Consider the following 24,462-nt stretch of genomic DNA (forward strand, 5'->3'; position numbering starts at 1 on the left):
ATGGCATTCGTCAAGGTAAGCCACTAGTATTTTATTAGTATTTTATGTATCTCCTAATAATGGGACGTAGATTGTCTTCTGGGTCATGCTATAAGAAGGCTTAATTTTATTCTCAAGTGTCGAAAAATATGGGATAAACTTATACACGTGAAGATATGCTATTTTAAATAGTTACGCTTCAATATTACACGCATTCAATATAGGTAATATTTGAGAACATTCAAGCGGTTTTTATATTTATTGCGTTTTATAGCCTAATCGTCATTAAACCGCAATTCAAAACTGGCTTCAAAGCCTTGGTCTATGGCGACTAGTTTTCAGATTGTTTTATCTTAGTATGTAATCTGTTATAATATGTGGTAACTTAAAGTAATGTAAAATCAAACCACACTTGAGTGCAAGGTGACCTCAGTCTTGGGTAACTGGTCCTGAGATATTCGCAGTCATAAAACATGATGCTTCACATCAAAACGAAGGGTCCCGTGATACGCCTGATTAAAACCGGGTGTGTTGCGGGGCGGCAGTTGTTTGGTGATGCCATCAACTTCAATGTTATGTGGAATCATCCAGCAACAATGAAAACTTCATCGAAACGCAAACAATTGCAGAGTTTTAAGACATATTGTATATAAAACGTCTAATAAATAAAATAAAATATAACATTCGAAAGATGTTTTACTTTTATATATTTTTGTGAATAGTGACTACCTATTTAAATATTTATTTTAGATTTTTAAAAAAGTAATAATATAAATTATTAATTGAAATTTGATCGCACTATTTTTTCATCTGCATAATTATTGCACCATTACTCAGTCGAGTCACATTTGCCAAAGAATCGACATGTTTCAGATGTTTGTACTCTCGTAGTCCAGTGCGTAAGACACTAACCTTTCATCCGGTGGCTCTGAGTTCGATCCCGGTGAGGTTACAATATATTTATGTGAGTTTATCAAATCTGTGATTATTTCACTTCTATTACTGCGTTACTGTTTCAATACTCTACTGTCATTGAGTCTCATTGCCCAAACGCTATATTTTGTTCTCGAAAAAGAAATAATTAAAATAATAAGTTATCACAGCAAGAAAGTGACAGTAAAACGGACGTTTAGTTTAGATTATTTGACACATAATAATAATTTACTAAATTATTACATTTGTATATTTGTGTTGATAGCGTATTACGTATAATTTCGCGAGTAGTGCACACTGGAAAAATACCTAGTCTAAAACTATGTATATGTGCCTATTTCAGCTTTATACTATGTTTCCCATTTTGAGTTTGGGTTTATAGGTGGGTTAAATACCGCGTCTAGGCTTGATTCACATGCAGTGATGAATGTTAATATCGAATAAATGTTTAAAAACATTTCCTTTATGCTACAAATATATAATTTGATAAGTATATGACTGCTTAATACGTGAAATTAATAACAATGCTCGTAAATAAATTCTGGACTACAGTAAAGTTATGGTTCGGTTTCCAGCGATGATTTGCTTCCGGACCATAGTTAAATTAAGTGAATGATCGGTAATGAAACTTATTTAAAAAGCTGTTTAGATAGGTAACTTCCACAATGTGAGGCAGTGCACAAACGAATTGATTTGACAGTTCTTTGGAGAAGGTTTGTGGCTTTTCCATGCGTTGATGTTTTTACTATATATTCACATCGCTGTTTAAAAAATAAAAACCATATAGGTACCCACCACTCGCTACGATGCCAAGTAATGACAAAATATAATATTATTAGTGCTTATTTTGTAGGTATGTAGAAATACGTATAATATGTTTGAGTGGTAATATTTTTATAGACTGCTTTGATCTTAGTTGCAGGGATTTTATTATGGAATTTATTATGTGTAATATTTTATACTCAAATCTTTAAGATTTTGATATAATTTAATAATAATTGTATGACCGGTTTAAAGTATTTTGTGGCCCCCATTTAAATCTTCTAGCGAATCGATTGCGTCACATGCGTCAAAGAAAATTGCCGCTGATAAACACATGCAAAATACGAGTGCAGTTATACATAAATTTTACATGATTTTTCAACTAAATAATATTGTACAATTGTAGTAATATTGGCTGTTTTTCTAACTATCGTATTATAGATTATTATTTTAAACGCCCTGAAAAATGACAAATGGAACTGCAATGCGACGTCGTTTGTAGCTAAATAATCATGGACCTGTCGTCCTTTATTGCTTCAATTGCATATTTAGGCTTCAACTTTATAGATAGATGAAGGTATTTTCAACATCTTTGAATAGAATGCATTATTATCCCTATGCAGAATTAGATATACGTTAAAAAGTCGTATATAGTAGAAGTGGAAACAACTTTCTCGCATATCGAACGTTTATCCAAATTGTAGAGTCAAAGTTAAGTGAATATTAACTTAGTAAAATTCAATCATATATCAAATAATTTATTTACCTTGATAAACGATAAATTATAAACGCATACAATTATTATATAATATAGGTACTTATGACAGCCCTGGACAGGTCTTGAACCTACATTCATCGGATTTCTGCTAATGTGCGCCCGATTATGGCGAAGTTAATTAATAGTCATGCAATTTAAGCGCTTTATATTTTTTTCTAATATTGGATTTTGTGGTTATAATCAAGGTACCAATATTTTTTTAAAAAAAGATTTTTTTTATATTGGTTATATATTTTCTTTTATTTTAAAATTGTGTATGTTCAATAAAAAGAATGTTACATTCTTAAATCTTGTGTATTATTCGTTGAATAAAAAATAGTTAATTAAATTACTGGAAAGTTCAAGTAAGTTACAACAAAAAATCTTGGAGTGATCCGTGTCGTTGGCTAGTAGATAATTAATCAATGCCTACTTTGATTTAAAATAGAAAAGCCGATTGCCAATAGTAACTCAATATAGAAAGCGCTCCAGAGAGTATTGTAAGAGCTATTAGTTAACGTTTGTTGCAATTAGATAGAATGCCTACAGCATTGTGGTCGATGTGCGTGGGCGCGAATCCCGAGAGCCGCAGGTTCGATTCCGCCTGAGTGTCGTTTTTTTTTCAAAAAAGATTTTTTCTATTGGTTATATACTTACGAGTATATTCTCAGAAGTGTTTTTAAAATTATGTATGTACCAATAATAGGTACTATAATTTTCTGAGGTGTTGCGAAATGATATATGCCCAATAAAGAATGTTATATTTTCAGATGTTTATTAAACAATAAATGGATTATATTTTATAAAAATTGTTTTCATTCCAGATTTCTTTGTGCCTCTTGGCCATCGCAGCTTTAAGCAATGGCTATGCCATTTCCCACAGTAATCAAGTTTTGAGCTCTGGACATCCAGTGATCGGCCTAGCCCCCAACCACTTGGGATACGCTGGCTTGGGCTACGCAGGAATTGGCCATGCTGGACTCGGTTATGCTGGACTTGGTCACGTCGGACTCGGTTACGCCGGACTTGGACACGCTGGAGTTGGTTACGCCGGACTTGGGCATGCTGGTCTTGGATACGCCGCACCCGCTTACGGATTGGCTGACCATGACTTGCACGGAGCTGATTATTACGTGAGTGGTTCTTCAAATACAATCATTTTAGATATGTAGTGATATACTGAATTAATGAATACCCCTATGAAACCGTCAATAGCGTCGTCTCCTGTTAAATATACTTAGTTTTTGTATAATTCACTCTTCAAGAGTGTGTTTATCGCTCGGGTACCAATTCAAAATCGCCCCCGTTCCCAATATAAACAATATTTTAAAAATCAAATGCACAATAAATGAAAATAGATTAAATCGTTGTTTTATTCTGTACTATCTCGTAACTTTGCTCATATTTCTATGAGACTACCCGATAATAATTCCGGCCTCTTTAGCGTTGCATGGAATTTTATCCTTAAGGGATGACTCTTTTTGGCGGTATTAACTGCTAAGCAGATGAAATACCGCTGGATAAATACCGTCATATACCTAGTGTTACCGAAGGGGCACGAAACCACTTTAATCATCATCATAATCAGCCTGAATCTATCCGCTGACGGATGAAGGCCTCTCCTAGTTGATTCCACTTCACTCGGTCCTGTGCGTTGTGTGGCCACTACTTCCACAGAATTTAACCATTTCATTGATCCAGCAGCCTCAAGGTCTACGTTTTGTACCTCTTGGGTACCACTGGATAACTACATTTATCCTGCAATTGTCCCTTCTTAGAGCTATGTAGTGTAGCATAGCTCAAATCAATATAAAGATGCCCTAAAACCCTCTGGATAGACAAACTCATAAAGTTCAGCAAATGGTCGTGACAACAAAGAACTAGGGACCGACGACAGTGAAAGAAGTTATGAGATACTTTCATCTAGCTGTGGATCAACCCCAATTGATGATGATGAAGATATTGTCTAATTTAATTTAAATATTGCAGGCCCACCCCAAGTATGAGTACAACTATGGAGTAGCTGATGGCCACACCGGCGACGTTAAGTCTCAACAGGAGGTCAGAGACGGAGACGCAGTCAAAGGTAACTAATTTAATAATTTTCTCTTTTCCATCCAAACATGTATCATTTTTAACCTTTCCCTTACCATGGTAAAAAAAATTACGCCCCTTCCCATGCCGTCCACTCAGTGTCCCGATAGAAATTTGGCATTTTAAGGCATTTTAAAAGCTAATTGATTGCTTCAAAAGGTAAAGTATGTTTTTAAATACTATTTAGTCATCGTTTAACATGTTATTCTGTGTATATCACATGCAATTATCTTATAATCGTGTATAATAATCGGACATCGATAAATGTACGTCATAACCAAACCACGGTGTGTCTCGATCTGTTTTAAATTATTTGACAACGGCAATCTGACATTGATCATAATACAATTTATTCCACGCGCGATCAAGTGTAACGACAAGACAAAATATATTATTTTATATCGACATGATTTGTCTATAAAATAAATTTAATAATATGTCGGCTCTTTTTTTAATATAATAAAACATAGACTATAAATAATGCAATATATTTTTATTGTTTCAAATAAATTCGGCAATGACTTTGTAAAAATTAATGATGTACAGTAGTAAAAAATATTATAATATTCTGTGTCAAGATTATTTTATTTATTTCGTCAAACAATGAGTTACGTAGTGTAATTTTTTTAATCGTACCAACATGTACAGACACTTGGAGGCAATTCCCACTTTAAACAAAAGAAAACATATTAAATTAGAATTGATTTAAATTATGTTCTATTCAATTTGGGTCGTTTTTGAGACTGTTTTAACCTTACTGAATGTGTTTATAGTGAGTATCAAAATAAATGTATCTACTACGGGTTTTTATAAAAGTTTTTGAAGTTGTACTTCTTTAGGCGCGTTTGGAAAATCAGATCAGAGTGTATTTTTGGCGTGTGACATGTAACACATAATTAATTTTTTCACACAAAAAACACACTCGATTGTATTCGAACCAACGATTGTTCGGTTATCAGCCGAACGCACAACCATTACGCCACAGAATGTCTAGGACGATAAGGCACCGGACAACTGGACGCCACGGAATTTGAAAATAAATAGACGTTAGGTACTTATAGGTACTTTAAAAAAATATTTAATATTATTATTTATATTTAAATAATTATATTATGATTTAATAGTTGGTGAGAATGAAAATATGCAGACGTAAATAATGATTTAATCGTGCATATGTTACAACGAAAAAAGAGTTTTTTATTTTATATAAAGCCTTAGGCATGGTTATTCTCAATCCGCAATAAAGAATACATTATGTTGAATTAAAACTACTAAGTAGTAGATATAAACTGATTAAAATACCTCGTCTACGTTCTGTATACGTGTTTACGACAGTGCGGCGTCCAATTGTCCGGAGTCCAGTTGTCCCATTCCTCCACAGAGTGATACTGCAATCGTGACGATTATACAGTATAATAATATTATAGTTTCGAATTGTTCCGTTGCTAGGCAGCGAATTTATTAGTGTCGGCCATTTTCAATTCCTTACAAAACAAACTATTAAACGTCTTTGTTGTTACTTTAAAAATAAAAACAACGATACATAATTGTGTGTGTAAGTGTATAGAAATAAACCAACGGGGTTCCAATAAGCGGTTCTTTTGAGCTAGTCGAAGAATCTAGTTTAACACAAGTTTTGTTTTTGTTTTGTTACGCCAAAGAAGTATAACTTCTAACGTACATAAGTACACACACCTATTTTTATATTTCATCATTATTTTATTTAATATGTAAGAAGACAAAATTATTATATTAGTTTATTATATAATACGATATTCGTTGTCAGCGTGCATTTACCATCAGTGAGTACACATAGCAGTGGCGAGTGTAGAGGCAGGCTAAGTTTACACTAAACTTTCTCAGTTATACTTATTTGTTTCATTGAACTAAGAATACAATTTACAGATGGTGCTGGTTAGTTTTCAAATTTGAAGTAAACCCTACTTAAACCAAACCATAATTGTTTAAGTATGCTATGGTCATACTTATTTGTTTACGTTTGTTTAAAAATACATATTACAGATTGGTTAGTTTTTTAAAACTCATTAAGTCCTGCCTAGACCAAACTATAATCGATAAAAAAATATTTTATAGATAAACGAATATATTTTGATTATTATCTAATATGACTTGGATTAGGCAGGGTTTATTTGAATATAAAAAAACTAATAAGCACAATCTACACATTGTAGTCTTTGTTCAATAAAAACAAATACGTTTGACTGAGTGTGCATTATTTATGTCAGATTTTAACAGCCTACCTACACCCTTCGCCGCTAGCACATAGCGCCTGAAGATGCAAAAAGGCAAAAACCAGGTCACAATAAACGACTCAAAATAGAATAAGTTGCACAAAACTTTAATCAATTAGAATTTAAATTCAAATCCCATCAAGTACCCTCAGTCGATAGTATTAATTTTTGAAAACATATTAATTCAATTGGCCTCTATTTTGATATCTATAATTAAACCTACCGACAAAAGACGATTTTGTCCAAAGACTTTAAACTAACTGCTACTTTCTTCACATCTTCCAGGTCAATACTCCTTGGTGGAGCCAGACGGTTCAGTCCGCGTGGTAGACTACGTCGCTGATGACGTCCATGGCTTCAACGCCGTCGTCAAGAAGATTGGACCAACCGTTCACGCAGCCCCTGCTCCACACTACGCCCACCATTACTAAATTAACATATTATAATACATCTTATTGTTTGTGCAAAACATGATAAGGGTTCATGAAGTCTTTTGACTCTTTCAATAAATTTAGGAGCTATTTTAATTTATTCTATATATCGATGAGCTAATGCAGTTTGTACAGAAATTGAGCTATTCTTTCCTTTGTATAAAACAAACTACTGCAAAAATATTGAATCTCTTGAGAAATACTGTGTCTTTATAAAAATTACATTAATTTTACCTTAAAATTTTCTATTGATTAGAATCTTTCAAATTTGATTTCCTAAACAAACATCATCTGTGAACTAATCATAATTATGTTTTTATTCACATTGAAATGGTACAAAAGGCATTATGTGACATAATTAATCATTACGGTACTTATCATGTTTTGCTCAAACGACACAATATTATTATTATTATTATCAAATGACGATTCTCGCGCGCCACTGTATATAATAAAAAAATACCAATGCCATCCATTTCCCTTTCCTCATCCTAAATATAGTAAATATATATTAATAAATTACTCATTTTATATGATTTCGTAAAAAAAATACCGTCTTTTTATTACGATTATTGGTTTATTGGATTATTGATATTTTTCGTATCATTAATTCTTTGCTATTTTAATAAACAGTCATAATAAAAAAATAGAACAATCCAAACCAAGTGATTCAATAAAATTAAATATTGACCACATTTTAGAAAGTATTGATTAAGCCAGGCATGTCCAACTTCAAGTGGGCTGTGATCTACTATCAAAATTGGCAGTTATTTACCATACACTCCCCTTGTCATTCTTCAACTTAACTAATTACTTAAGAGCGTACATAAGTGAAACGGCAAATAATTTTGAAAAGTATGTGGAACGAAATTTCACTGTACTCGCCAATCGAAGACCGACCGTCGAGGTGACTGCACGTCGATTTGTTTTGTCGTCGGATGAAAATATTCTTAAATCGTGTAAAGATGACTAAAAAACTTTACGTTTGTACTTAAAAAAGAAAACATGTCAATGGATATACTATTATTATTAGTAATATAACAATAAACACAATATTAAATGGACGCATGTTGAATTTTTATGATTTCGTTCGGCTCGAGTCATTTGCACAATCCAAGCATCGCCTAGTCACGATCTTTTAGACCATGCTTCAGCTGATGTATAGCCTTAATACTCAATTTCACATTGCACTCTCGTCAAACTATTATCATACTGTAAACAAAGACCAAACTGCGTTATGGTAAGGGAAAACCACTCCTCAGTTTAAAGCGCATTGATTAATATCATCTCTTTCTCTCACTCCTGCGACAACCACCGAGGTAGTGAAGCGATGTATTATTATAGTTGTGATTGATTGACCAAAGCATTAATTTACTTGTACCTTCCTACCTTAAGAGTTTAGATTAATCACATATAAATGCGACCATGAATTTGGTGGCAGTTTCAGTTTATGACTTCATGGGGGACAAGCCATTACACGAAAAAAATACTGAGCCCAAGGATGTCCTCAAATATGATAAATATTGAATGTGTGTTTTGTTTTGGTTATATTTCGGTACACATTGCACTCATCGACAAACTATTCTCATACTTAAAGAGTACACTGCGTGACGGTAAAGGATAACTACCCCCCCCCCCCCCACCATTTAAAGCGCGGAGATTCACGTCTTCTCTTTCTCTCACTTCTGTAACAGGCGCCGAGGCAGTGAAGTGATGTACTATTGTCGTTGTGATTGATTGATCAAAGCAGAATCAGTTTGAAGAAAAATAATCTTAGTTGCGCGTTGAATTCGTAACTTTCCAAACTTGTTTGATTCATGCACGCAATCTTGCCAACTGCAGGAGATAATACATGTTTCCCCATATATGTTCTCACTGTGCGTAGTAAATCTATGCACGTGTAAACGAGGTATAAACTACCTGAATAATTGTAATAAGGGCCAATTCGCAACCTGGTTTAATTCATTATTGTTGTTTTTGTCTTCTCTTCAACCCGTCTGCAGCCCAACACTAGTTGTGTATTAAAACTGAATTACCTACCATACCTACTATTGTGTTTAGATATTGTATGAAAATATAGTATATCCTCAGCAATGGCGAAGGGCGGAGGTAGGCTGTAGAGATTTCTTGGTTCTCGTTAAACTGATAATACAAATAACAGATGACGTTGCTTTGTTTTTAAAATTTAATTAAATCCTGCCTATGCCGAATCAGAATAGTGCAGGTACGCTGTGGAGACCCGACAAAAATAGTGCATAATTATTCAATATTTGTTGGTTAGTTTTTAAAAATCTATTAAGCCCTGCCTGAAGCAAATCACAATATTAAATAACTAAAATATTCTTCCATCTAATATTATATAATATGGCTTAATCGAATTTTAAAAACTAATCAATACCATCTACAATTTGTATTCTAAGTTCAATGAAAACAAATCATATTGTGACTGCTGTAAAGTTTAGAATGTACCTAATATTTATGTTGAATCTCGGTAGCCTACCTCCACCCTTCAATACTGGTACCTATATCAAACAAGTACTCAGTACTGTAAAAGATATTATATACATACCTAACTTAATTAAATATTTTAAAAATTCCTAAATTAAATGAATATGTTTTTGTACAGTAAAAAAAGTTTGAATTTACAATTGAAATGACACGATTCCTCATTTGCATAATAAAATTAATATGTAGGTAGAGTTAGGTTTTCTTGACAGATCAGACGTTTTACTTATTGTAATAATTAACATCCTCAATACATAGATATGATAAACTACCCTCGATAGCCGCCGATTGCCACCTGTGTGTATAGAATAGAATTGATGCCCTGAACCATTGCCCACTGAAGAAGGAAGCCGATACATTATACGACTGGTCCTACTTTTCGCCCCTCCCGTTGTCTATGGATGACCTGTCGTTGCCTGCCATTGCCTATATAGTGCTCATACTGACGCGTCTGTCGTGTTCACTTGTCGGAGTATTCTTAGTTTCAGATTATTTTAACGTATCTTGGAGACCTTGGAGTTCATCTGATTTAGTGGTTATGTGTTATTAATAATTGGAAGTGACGATCAAAGTAAGTAAACTTGTGTATAATAATATCATAATACACTATGACGTTTGTCAATGTGACAGTCGATTTTAAACGACAATAACTAATAACTTATTTATACTCTTCAGTCATTATAGAATACCAAACTCTGCTTGCAAGTACGTATCAATAAATATTATGGCAGTGGACAACTCGTTGCTTGTACAAAAAGTTATGCTCAGGCTTAATCAGCTTTAGATTAATAAATCTAAAGATAGCAATGGCTGAACGAATTTAGAAGGTTTTAAATATATAACTAAGCAAAATGTATTATTATCTGTGTATGCTGCGTTGTTTGTAATAATTATAAAATAGAATAGCGATCCGTCTTGATATATTGTTTTAGCTATTTACATATATTCCATTCTGTTTTTTTTTAAGTAAGCTAGGTTCAAACATAATATTTGAGTATTTCTAATTATTCTGTAAGGTAAGGTAAGGTAAGGTATGATTACAATTCTAAAGTGTTATTTTGAGTACAAAGTAAGGCTCAGAGGAACCGTAGGTATACTGAGCTTCGAGAATAGATGTTTGCGATGTATACTGGGTGTGCGTCGTGCGGGATGGTATGACTTTAGGAGGAACAATGAGATAAGAGAACGCACCATGCAGACTGTCAGCACACTGAGAGTGAAAAGGCGACGTTGGAGTGTAGTGCAGATGCCAGAAAAGAACCTTAACTTGGCTTGCCTGTTCTTGAAACCAACCGGATTCTGGCGTCCTGTGACTTGGAATGATGAAAGAAGACTGGCAAGCGCTCCTCCAACTAAGGGGTTACAATACAGAAATATAAAGATATTACTAAACTCTTGCATACTAAATTCAACCTTTGTGAGTCACACAACGATAGTCGGCGTGTGATAAGTTTGTCATCCCTGTGGGTATATTCTATACACAAGATGGCTATCGGCGGCTATTGACGGTAGTTTATCATAATTATGTATTGAGGTATTATAATTATAACAATAAGTTAGCCGTAAAAACTGTCAAAACTGCCTATCTCGCTCTAAAAGTAAACACAGACAAGAGAGGGGCTGTTAAAACATAGCAATTTTGCATATTACTTTCCTTCATTAATATAGAAAAATATTAATGGATACGAAATCCATTTGCCACGACTGATACATCGAGTTGTGAATTATCGTACCAAGAAGAAGAAGAATTGGCACCTTGTCCCAAGACAAAATGCCGCCCAATTTTTATCATCCTTTCATGACTTCAATATCTAAGAAATGTGTTGTATGGATACACTACTAACAAATTATTTACCACTAAAACATACAACATTAAATTTATATATAAAAGCGAATAAATTTAATATAATATAAGTTAGACACTTACGCAAATGACCAGAGTCTGAGGTCCTATTTGGTTGATATTCCTGACACATTTAGTTTGTACCATTTAGCAGTTCGTACATTTTGTTTCCAAGCAGTGAGCTGATTTTTAAAAATGGAAAGACATTTTCATTCTTACTAAGTTAAGGTAGCTATTTCTATATATACCAAATGATTCTCCTCGATTTGCCGCCCTTCGAGTAACTGCCGCCCTCAAGTAACGCTCAATCTGCCTACCCCCACGGGACGTCACTGCTCTAAAAATATTTTTTTTCTGAAATAACTATGGAGGAATTTTGGATTTCTGTCTTAGACGAATATCCAGCTCTCGACATCTTGTTACAGTTTCCAATGTCATATATGTGTGAGGCCGATTTCTCAACAAGAACTTATATAAAAACTAAAAAACGAGAAAAACTTACGAATTTAGACGAAGAATTGAGGGTAGCTACGAGTATATCAAATATTCGACGTAATATTTTTGAAATCTGCAAAATACGAAAAACTTAGGTAGGTATCATATTAATTGATTTTCACATCAAATAAATTCTATTTTGTTAAGGTTAATTTTGAGTTACAGTTTTTCCAGAGCATACATACGTGAAACGGCAAATAATTTTCAACAGTAGGTAGAACGAAATTTCGCAGTCGTCACCAATCGGACACTGATAGTCGAGATGTGAGCACGTCAATTTGTTTTGTGATGGCGTCGGAGGAATATATTTTTAAATCGTGTAAAGATGACTAAAAAAATGTTCCGCATCTCCTTCCGCATGTACTTGAAAAAGAAAACGAATATAATAATAAACATAACATTAAAAGGACGCATGTTGAATTTTTATGACAAATTATATTTCGTTCGGCTCGCGTCATTTGCACAATCCGCGAATCGCCTAGTCACGATCTTTTTAGACCATGCCTCAGCTGAATTTTTTATATTTTTTTTCTTTGACTGTAATCTGTAATAAAATTTATTTCAGCATATTTTTCTTTGTTTTCTGACTGTTTGATTTTGGTGCACCGCATTTTTTTCTTATGATCAAAAGTGCATCGTGACTTCTAAAAGGTCATTGGTTTAGAGGTTTAGACGGTTAACTTATTGTAACAATTAACCGCCTCAATACATACATATGATAAACTACAGTCAATAGCTGCCGATAGCCACCTTGTGTATAGAATAGATGCGCTGGTCTACATATAGAAGGTTTCCCTCAAATTCTTTGCAATATGTGGATATTTTACACTTTTAGAGGACGCTCACGGCATACCAGCAAGGTAAGAGGTAGGTATCTGTAAATAATTCGGAATTCAGGTTAAAAATTAAAAACAGTTTTATTGTACTTAATAACTGTTAACAAGTATACCAAATGGCGTAATTTTTCAAAGCGATAAGGTTATTATTTAATATAAAATATTTGCCGACGGAACCCGGTGAGGTGTGACGCTTTTTCGAACGGAATAATTATTATTGTTACAAAATCGCACCAAGCAATGCGTGGCAAGTCACCCGGTCAATGCTAGGCTTCAAAGTCATTCGATGTGAAAAATAGTAGGTACGATATTCTATGCAAATGTCAATGACATCAATTTCTTTTTGATACGCCGTACGTGCGGGTTCGAGTCTCGGCTGGGACATAATAATATGTTTAGGTACTAACTCACTTTGCCCTGTCATGAGGGTCTAGGACGATTTGGCGCCGGGACAACTGGACGCCACGCAATTCGAAATTAAATAGACGTTATGTACTTATAGGTACTTATTATTATTTATATTTAAATTATTATATTATGATTTAATAGTTGGTGAGAATTTAAATATGCACACGTAAATAATGATTTAATCATGCACATGTTTAAGTTCCAACGAAAAAAGAGTTTTTTATTTTATATAAAGCCTTAGGTATGGTAATTTTCAATCTGCAATAAAAAAAACATTATTTTAAGAGTAAAATGAATTAAAACTACTAAGTAGTAGATAGAAACTGATTAAAATACCTCGTCTACGTTCTGTATACGTGTCTACGACAGTGCGGCGTCCAATTTCCCTGGTGTCCAGTTGTCCCATTCCCCTGTCATGATCTAGTCTCGGAGCGTAGGAAAGCACTAGATCATGCCACTTTAATTGATTATCTAGCAGTATGTCCCTGTCATTGTATTGGTGTAGCATTGGTGTTTCATGAGGGTTTCATGAATAAACAAAACATGAAAAAACAGAACACCGATAATTTAATATAACTATCACATTTCAGGAAAAACATAAGTAATATTTAATATTTAAATTATCGTATCTCTATACTAAATACTATCAACCGAAGGTACTTGATGGAATTTGAATTTAAATTTAATGGATTTAAGTTTTGTACTATTCCATTTGAATCGTTTTTTTGCGACCCGGGTTTCACCTTTCGGCATCTTCAGGCACTGTGTATATTCACCAAAAAGGCAAACACACACTGACGACGAACACTATTAACTCTAATTTATACAACAAAGCAATACAATAAAGTAGGTAAAAACTTTATCACCTACCTATTTAGTCGAGAATCTCTATACGTAGTATTATAGATTTTTTTCTTAGCTCGTATTCTTATTTGTCCGGTACAAATCTTGCAATCGATTTTCAACTAACTTCCCGACTAGCTAGACATTTGAAACTTTTAGAATATATCAGAACACGATGCCAATGCATTTTTTAATCATCTTTTAGCCATCTTTAAGTAGAATTGAATAATTCATTTTCAGTTAATTCTGTTTTGTATGAAAAGTTATTTCGACACCATTATTGTTTACTAGGGCCTGGGGTCCTAGCAACTAAATTATTAATATATACGTGCGTTAATATGGAAATCAATATGACATGTCAAGTACAAATTTTTTTGATCGTTTAATCTAGTCAAGTCAGGTTTATATGGTTCAACAGAATTTAAAAACGTTGTATATAAAAAGTTATTTTTATCTTGTAATTATTTCTATATAAGGATTGAAAGAATCAAAGACAACCAATCCTAGTAAAAACTTGACTTACATGTTTCGTAAGGGAAGATTTAATTAGATTGTTCTATTACCTTTGACTACGTCTCCGTCTCTGACCTCATGCTGCGACTTAATGTCAGCTGTGTGAAGATCTTTTAGTCCATAGTTGTAGGCGTATTGGGGATAAGTCTGAAAATATATAGATAAAGATTTAATACGTATTTATTATAATACATTAATCTTATTATAAAACTTATTATAATCTTATTATAATACTTTGACTGGTCGTTTTGGGTGGCCTCCAGGGTAGCGAGGCAGAGAAAGAGCTGACTAGGGGCACCATTCATTCTGCCCTGAGAGAAGTGGAAGATCGAGAAGGATCGAAAGTCTTGATCGCCCAAAGGATGGCAAAATTAAAAAGTCGTCTCGATCCTCAGGCATGAGTGTACGACCAAGAAGAGAGAAAATATTAATTTATTATTAAATAAATACAATAAATATAGTTGTTTGTTTATTATTTTTATCAATTATTGTAAAACAGTTTTTCTTCTTAGCTCAACACCAGAATCCTAGAAATATATTATATAACATCTCATTGTCTTATAAGGGTTTAGCAAAATTCTTGCTTTCATAGCTTATCATAATCTAACGATGTCAAGATAATATATTGTATAATATTCTTATCTTTTTACAATGTACATTATAATCGATTAGAGCCAGACCATTTAATCCACCCCGTATACACCTGATATTAATCAGGCACATCATGAGACGCAGGTGACGTGATTTATCTGTAGTTTTTTTACGCTTGGAAATCTCTTCCAAGACTGGGGTCACCATGCATTTAAGTGTGCTTAGAATGAGTTTACTTTGTCTTTAGTCCAAGATGGGAGAAAGGATCCCGAAAGAACAGGCAAAACATAACTTGAATAACACCTTTATCATTCTGTAACATTTCAAGACATTCCCAGAAGATTTGGCTTATTATTCTGATGGTGTATCCTCTTTAGTATATAATAATATATTGAATTGGCGAAGGATGGAGGTAGGTTGTAGAGATTAGACATAAATAGTGCACACTAAACTTTGTCAGCCATACATAGGGATTGGAATACCGGTATTTCAAAACCGGTATCTTAGTACTTTTCGATACCGAAATACCGGTATTAAAAATCAGACAATACCGATATATTCGATATTAACAGTGCAAACAAAATGTATTGATTAACTTAAAAGGCTTAAATAGGACTGTATTTTTTTGTCTGATTACGCGATGTCTAGTATACTTTCTGGGTTTTTCATCATCACTGGTGACTAGCAATGACACATGCTATAAAATATTATTTATTGAACACATTTGCGGACACAATATGTTAGTTAATACATGTTAGTGTCCTATCTGCCTATCTAAACTATTCTGTTTTGGTTTAGACATAGTTTAACTGAATGTTAATAACTAACCAACACCATTTGCAATTTTGTATTCTTAGTCAACAAATAAGTACAACTGATAAAGTTTAATGTGTCCTTTATTTTATGTCGGATCTACACAGTCTACCTTTACCCTTCGTCACTGATACCTGCATCAATGCATTAAAATTCTTTTTTTTTATTTTGACTATGTCCGATCCTAATAAGAACTTATGGGACTTCACAGAGTGGACGTTAGTATTAACAAATTTCTGTTTTTTACGATAAATGGATGTTAGCCACTTGTTTAACCTATTAGGTATATACTTTGACTTAAACACAAATTTAAAAAAACAATATGTGTATTTCCCAGACTCAGGATTCGAACTTGGGACCCACGACATTATAGGCCGACGTTAAGACGGTACTTCAGTGAAACGGCAAATAATTTTTAACTATAGGTGCGACGAAATTTTGGACTCGCTGGCAATCGGAGAGCGAACGTCGAGCTGCGTCAATTAATTTCGTAATGGCGACGGGGGTATTAATTCTTAAATCGTGTAAAGATGACTAAAAAGCGTTACCCATTTACTTGAAAAAGAAAACATGTCAATTATTTATTATAATATTATTATTGTTACTAATATAACAGTAAACAGAACATTAAATGGACGCATGTTGGATTTATATGACAAATTATATTTCGTTTGGCACACGTCATTTGCACAATCCGCGCATCGTCTAGCCACGATCTTTTTAGACCATGCCTCAACTGAGGTATAGCCTTAATTATAATAATTATACTAAAATATATTCGGAAATCATTGAATTTAAGTTTGCAATCGATTCGCAATAAGAAATTACTATATTTTTTATTCTCTATTTGATTTGATAGATTATTTTTTAATGATGGTTTAATATATTTTCCAAGTATTATTTCCCTTTCGATAAATCATTAAATTTTACCTTGGAGTAAATATTGGTAAGCATTGTTTTATGTTATATTGAGTGTCATGAATACCTCAATAGATTTCAATAACTAATTAATCACTTAGCAAAGTTTCCAGATACTATGTGTTCATATTCACGCGTTTTAAACGACCAGGTAGTGCGTCCTTCATTGCCTACTGGTCGGCGCGTTCAATTATGCACGGAGCGAAAATGAAGCGATTATTCGATCAATTCCATTATTATTAAAAGAAAAAACGAAACTATCTGTCGCAATGCTGAATTGTTTCGATCAAAATTGAAGCAAAATCCTTCAATTTAAGTATATAAACTCAGCGACTTTTAGTAGATTGTATCAGTAATTATCTACTAGTTGTCAATATAACAACTGCCTAACTTAAAAGTGTTATACAATTCATTAAAACTATTTCAAAATGGCTTTTATAAAGGTGTGTTAAATTAACTTAAAATAGTTTTAAAAAGAATCACATTTCGTAGCATTACAAACATCATAGTGGGCGCAGGCTCGTGTATAATTAATTATTGTTCCACCCTCATAGTAATGATAGTGGCAGAAGGCGATTAGTCAAAAAACCTTGTTTTAAGATAATAGACTTTTTTCTAAAACCAAGATTTTTAAACCTCTCCATTTATACACCTTAACTATCATTTATTAAACTAACAATGTTTTTAAATTTATTAATCATTTAAAAATTCGATTTAATTAATAACTAACAAGTTTTATTAAATTTATAGTAGGTACTTACTAATAATTTATTTTTTGAATTTATTGTCAAAAAGTTAACTTAACGTTCTTTGCCACAGCAATTTTGGTGTTAATAGAATGGTCAAAAAGACCATGTTGTTTATTATTATTGTGTCAATACTCGATAAATAATTATTCTTAACCTGACAACTAACCATAATTCTAGTGAATCGCTAAACATACAAATCAATACCATTCATTTTACCTCGAACACCATTTGAAAAAACGCTATTTTAAAGTATCACAATGTCTTCACCCTTAGCGATGGGTAGGGGGTGAGGGCGCCGAAGATTCTGGCCTGGGGTCCATGTTTTCGTGTATAAATTGTTTTACGTGTGGTGTGCCGCTGAATTCTGGGAAGACCTTTAGTGTACCTTGCTGCTCTAATACATAGAGTTGAGATATAAACGTGCCGAATGCTTACTTACTCGCACTTATGGTTCGTTTTTGTTTAGGCCTAGGTTCCACCCCTTATCGAAGGTTTTATACCACAAGGGATGATCTTCGTGTTATTGGCTGTAGTCTAAAGCTGTCAATATGAAACGTCGCGTCTTCTTCCACCGTTGTTTGTACAATGTGTGGCTTACTTTAATCTTGGAGCGCGATGCAGAACCATACTTAGGCGCCTAAGTCCTTAAGATACGCACCTATCTTTAAGAGACCATTTTCGGAAACTTAGATTGTGTCGCCTACATTTTATCCATACATAATAATACATCGCGTTGCTGATCCCAGAACGAAATCTTTCAAGACACGACTGATTAAACCGAGTTAAATTAGCCAGTCTGAATGGTGTTTATTGCCAAGTTAATCCAGATAGTTCTGCATTGCGAACGTGGGTACTACTTCAGAGACATTCCTATGCGTAAAAAATTGCTGATGTTTTACATAAAACGTAGTGCATTGTAATATGCTCGATTAAAACCGAGTACGGTGTAGGGCAGTTGGTTTAATGTCCATTTTTGTAATGATAATAAAATAAAGTGACAGTCCGAGAGCATTTTTGTTTTGTGTCATAACTACCGTTATACTTATACATACATTTAGGACATTTATTCATTACTTCTTTTATAACGTAAATTAAATACATATTAAGTGAAGTCTGATTATTTTTTTATAGTTGTCTCTATGTCTGACAACCCTCGCTGCAGTATGCAGAGGTCACGCCATATCCCACAGCAACATCGTCCAAGGAGTGGCATATCCAGGAGAGGGTCTCGGTGGTAACCTAGGAATAGGATACGGCGGCTTGGGCTACGCTGCCCCAGCATATGGAGGATTGGGCTACGGAGGTCTTGGCTACAGAGGCCTAGGCTACGAGGGTGCTGGATATGGGGCAGCTCTACCCTACGCGTACGGGGCATATGGAAACAATGGATATGGAGCATACGGACAAGATGGTTTGGGCTATAAAGGATTGCAGTATAATGGAGTAGGATACAATGGTTTAGGATACAACGGATTGGGATACAACGGATTGGGCGTGAACGGCTTGGGTTACAACAACATTGGATACGGCGCAGGTGGTCATGGAGGTTACGAGGGAGACCATCACGTAAGCCATATTCTTTGATTATATTAACAGTCATCGTAAAGTAGAGTATATGCTTCATAACTTTGCACTCTGGCTCTAGGATGAAAATGATGTAATATATTATAAAAATATATCCTTTTTTACAACGTTTTTCTTAGCTCGTATTCTTATTTCTCCGGTGGTTCTTTGTCCGGTACAAATCTTGCAATCGATTTATAATTAACTAGACATTTGAATTTTTTAGAATATATCAGAACACGATGCCAATGCATTCTTATAGCCATCTTTAAGTAGAATTGAATTCATTTTCAGTTAATTCTGTTTTGTATGAAAAGTTATTTCGACACCATTATTGGTTGCTAGGGGTCTGGGGTCCTAGCAACTAAATTATTAATATATACATGCGGTACTATGGAAATCAATATGACATGTGAAAATGACGTTTCAGTATTATTTCAATCAAGTACAATTTTTTTTAACGTTTAAGCTAGTCAAGTCATGTTTATATTATGATTCAACAGAAAATTTAAAATTTTTATCTTGTAATTATTTTATTTATTATCTATTTATTTTCTTATTACTACATATTGTATTAATACAATCGGGAAAGAGAATCGAATAGAATGCATTGGCAGATATCGTAGAACGATCAATAATAATAATATCAAAATGTCAATATACGCGCGAAGATTGTATTGCCATTCGGAAATATTTACTGGGAATACTTTATCCAGTCATGTATTAGAATTAATTAATTAATGTGATAAAGTATCCAATAAATTATTTAAAGTTCAAAAATGAACTATCCATTTATAATTATTAAATTTATACTATAGTACCGTTTGCATACTTTTACACACCTATTGACAGTTTAAAATTTTTATATTAAATATCGGGAAACCAAAATTGAAAAGTTGGCCATAGTGATGACGTCATGGTGCCATGTGACGTCACTAACTAACAGTTTTTAGCGGCTGTCGTTGTATTTTAGTTTAGATTGAAGGTAATTTGACGTTCTATGCATGCTCCTCTATGTCTGTACGGCCATAATACGAGACGATTGTCTATGATGACTTGTATAAAATTAGTTAGGTATCCTTTAGTAATTTTACGACGTTTTTAAACAAAGGTTTTTTTTTATTTTCACATACTTAATTCATGGCAAGTAATGCATACTTACTAAACAATATTACTATTATACCCCGTTTACACGTGCATGAATGTACTGTGCACAGTAAGAAAATGTATGGAGAAATATGTCGTCTCTGTTCTGGCAGAACACACTAACTGGAGAATACTAGTTTTAAGTAATTTGACTTTGAAGTTGTTAAAATATTTGAAATAGTCTATCATGTGAGTTTATTAAGTAATCGTTAGAAGGATGACTTTAAAATAAAGATTGTTTATTTATTAAGAAGGTTTCCAGACGGTAAAGTTTGAAATAAGAAACATTTTCGTATAACTAACTCAATATGTCATTTTTTCGAATTAGTGTCTTCTGCCAGAACAGTGACGATATATTATCCTGGAGATTCCAAATTGTGATGATTTATTACGCGCAAGTAAGATTATTTTCGATCTGCGCCTGCGCAGTAGAGCGATAGAGGCAAACATGCCGGTGAAAAAACGAACTACTCATTTTGAGCTCCGATTTTCAATATGACCTGTCAGATATGCATCAATTACATTGAGCTACTTTACGAGCTGCTTGTTGGCAAATTTACAATCTGTCTGTAAAGTCACCCAGTGTCATCATTGAACAAGCTAACAAGCAGATTGTAAACAATCTACCGAGAAAAGTTGAAAGCCGGTCAACTATACACGCTACACGCCGGCGTGTGGGCCTACTGCATCTGCACAGTAGAGCGCAGTAGCAACCTTTCTTCGACCATGTCCGATCCTAATAGGATCATATGGGCCTCCACAGAGTAGAGGTTTGTATTAACAGATTTTGTTTTTACGAGAAATAGATGTCAGCCACTTGCTCAAACTATTAGGTCCATACCCTGACCCACACACATATTGAAAAACAATATGTGTACTTGACAGACCCAGGATTCGAACCTGGGACCCACGGCATGATAGTCCAACGCTTATGCCGCGCGGCCACCGTGGGCGTCAAAGCAACCTCCCGGTAAAAAAACGAACTACGTTCTGTCAAAATAGTCGCTGGCTTGTGGCTTCTCAGCGAATGGAAAGTTTTGTGTGTCATCATCACAATCGCAGTAGCTGAATCGGCCGCTATTAAATTCGCCAACAAACAGCTCGTAAAGTAGCCAATGTAATTGACGCAATAGTAGTATAACATGACAACCTCACGTCTCGCTTACTCTTGAAGAATGAGATTGGAGAGACAGAAAGCACTTTACGTGTAAACAGTTATTGTCATGACATTTTAAAATAAGTACAATTGCCGACAGTAATTCCATGCATGTGTACAGGCGCTATTATGTTATTATGTAGGTACGTAATACGTGCACACGTTTTAACCTAAAATGTAATTTTCTATTGTAGGATTACCCTAAATATGCTTTCAACTATGGAGTAACTGATCATCATACCGGAGACATCAAGGCACAAGAAGAAGTCAGAGACGGAGATGTCGTTAAAGGTAATTTTATATATTGTAGCCATTTTGAAATGTAGTAGCTATCTTTTGATCGACTAAGATTCTCTCCACAGAGTAAGAGCTTCTCTCAATAAGCTCCATAACTTGGTCGCTCCAGCGCGCTAATGCTTCTCTTATAATACTGTTCATAAAGTCTAACCAAAACAATGACATTAATATGGACGAAGCATCTAGAATAAAAAATGACACTCACTTTTTTGTCGGGTCTGCCGAATGGCATAATTTTTTCTAACGCCATTACAATAAAGGTGATATTGCTATAAATTCCTGATGCTTTTTGTCGGGTCCGCCGAATGATTCGGTTCGAACGGTTTCGCTCAAATGAACATTGGCACTAGAAACACTGTTCTAACGACATTACAATAAAGGTAATATTGCTATAAATTCCCGATGCGTGATATCGCGTAATGGAAATTGCGTGACCTACCTAGTAGCTATGCGCGAATTTACTTGCTAGCTACTCTATTGAGTGCGTTGTCCATTAATAATGTCATTGAACCAAAACCAACAGATTCTTTGGTCTACAAGCGATATTATGTAATGGGTTACATGTAAATTGTAGGTAAAATATTAATTCACTGTAGCACAGTTCGCCGTGAGCTTTATTATCGGAAAGAGATGACTGTATACTATACGGTCTCAAATTTTATTAGTTTCAATATGAACATTAATTCAATTTTCATAGCTGATTTTGGCAAAATACATGAATTCAAGAATGAAAACATAACCTAACTTAACAAATAATGCAATATATCGGCTATTTTCAAAACTTGTTTGTTGCTGGCTTCCTGTAAACCGACAAGAACCGTGTTTTATTTAGACATGAATTTTACGCCAGTACTATACGACCCAAAGAGGTTGAACGGTCTAATATACGGTTTAATATACGGCCATGTATCTGATACAGTGAAGTGTGATACGCGAACTGCATACGAACAAGTTTTTGGAGATGTATTTAATGATCATTAAATCGTGCATTTTTAAAACAACGCAGAGCAAGACGGTTAGAAATATTATTGTATTGGTACTGGATACTTCGAAGTCCTTGTCACAGTGCTGGAGTTACTTTTGAAAGCCCAGGACTAATATGTATTGAGGGCCCTAAAGACTCAATTTGTCCTATATTTTGAATCTAATTGTTTCTTTTATGAATGCCTTAAAACTATTACATATAGTTACGGTTTAACAGTAGTTGCATGTTCAAAATGCAAAAATAACAACTGAAATAAAATGCAACACTAGTTTTCCTCAATAATGGTATTTAGTATTTGTATATTGTGCTGCAATTGGCTTCAATAATATTACATTTTTATTAAATTAAGTTCTCACTTTTGCCGAATTTGTCGTGGAAGCAAATGATTCTCTGCTGGATTTTTTTTATTATATTTTCCATGCTCTATTCATTCAATAACATATAGTATGTATATTTAGCAGTGGCGAAGGGTGGAAGTAGGCTGTTAAGATCCGCCATAAATAGTGCACACGAAACTTTGTCAGTCATACATATTATTTGTTTTCATTGAAATATACAATTTACAGATGGCGTTGGTTAATTTTTTAAATTCAATTAAACCATGTGAAAACTATGCCATAAGTGGATAGATAATAGTCAAATAACACTCGTCTATCTATAAATTATCTAAAATTATGCAATTAAATTATACATAAATTTGAACATTTTATAGATAGAATAATATTTATCTATTAAAGTTTGGTTTAGGCAGGCTTAATACTTTGGACGCGGAAGATGCACACGGCGCGTAATGACCAGGCGGCCGATCGATGTAATTAACGTGCATTTTAAAGGGGGCAAATAAAATCTCATTATCTATTCAGCAGCGAATGCGTTAATGAATTTAAAAAAAACCATCAACATGCGAAATAATATGTATTCTTAATTCAAGAAAAACAAATAACTATGAATGAAAAAGTTTGCACAATTTGGTTGTATCGCCCAAAGTATACCAAAACTATTATGCTTTGGTTTAGGCAGGGCTTAATTAATTGATTTTTGAAAACTTACCAGCACTATCTGTAAATTATTGTAGTCTTAGTTCAATAAAAACAAATACGTATGACTAACAAAGTTTAAGGTGCACTATTTATGGAAGATCAACAGCCTACCTCCACCCTTCGCCACTGATATTTAGCCCTACTTGGCCAGAATACAGAATCAATCATACAGATACCATAATATTATACAAATGTTTATTGGCAATAATATTATGTAGGTGATAGTAATCCATAAATAACATGGTTTTTGAACAATGATTGTCAATTGTTTTGGATTCGCACATGCGCACAAAAATATGTCAAATCGAATCAACTCAGTTATATACACCGTTAATTACACCTGATATGGAAGCCTGCAGCAATGATGAAGGTTTGAATTATTATCTCTCACACTCTGTTTCTTGTTTCAGGACAATACTCCTTGGTGGAACCGGACGGCAGCATCCGCGTCGTTGACTACACCGCTGACGATGTCCATGGCTTCAACGCCGTCGTCAAGAAGATCGGACCAACAGTCCATGAAGTTCCTAACGCCAGCTACGGCCACTACTAA

General features: G+C 34.0%; 1 protein-coding gene across 1 annotated transcript; it reads left to right on the forward strand.

Moving 5' to 3' along the window:
- On the forward strand, positions 1-24,462 carry LOC147068930 (uncharacterized). Its single transcript, XM_085951565.1, has 7 exons — positions 1-15; positions 3,256-3,564; positions 4,421-4,517; positions 7,063-7,202; positions 18,854-19,288; positions 21,782-21,878; positions 24,320-24,462. Exons 1-7 carry the CDS (start codon positions 1-3, stop codon positions 24,460-24,462), a joined length of 1,236 nt encoding a protein of 411 aa, XP_085807691.1.

This window comes from Rhyacophila brunnea, unplaced genomic scaffold, assembly GCF_057557595.1.
Source record: "Rhyacophila brunnea isolate RB1 unplaced genomic scaffold, BYU_Rbru_1.0 scaffold_24, whole genome shotgun sequence".
Lineage (NCBI taxonomy): Eukaryota > Metazoa > Arthropoda > Insecta > Trichoptera > Rhyacophilidae > Rhyacophila > Rhyacophila brunnea.

What these genes read in the sequence shown, in the direction of transcription:
- LOC147068930 (XM_085951565.1), top strand. An exon ending in AGACGGAGACGCAGTCAAAG is followed by an intron (nt 4,518 to 7,062) that starts GTAACTAATTTA and finishes CACATCTTCCAG; the next exon opens with GTCAATACTCCTTGGTGGAG. An exon ending in AGACGGAGATGTCGTTAAAG is followed by an intron (nt 21,879 to 24,319) that starts GTAATTTTATAT and finishes TTCTTGTTTCAG; the next exon opens with GACAATACTCCTTGGTGGAA.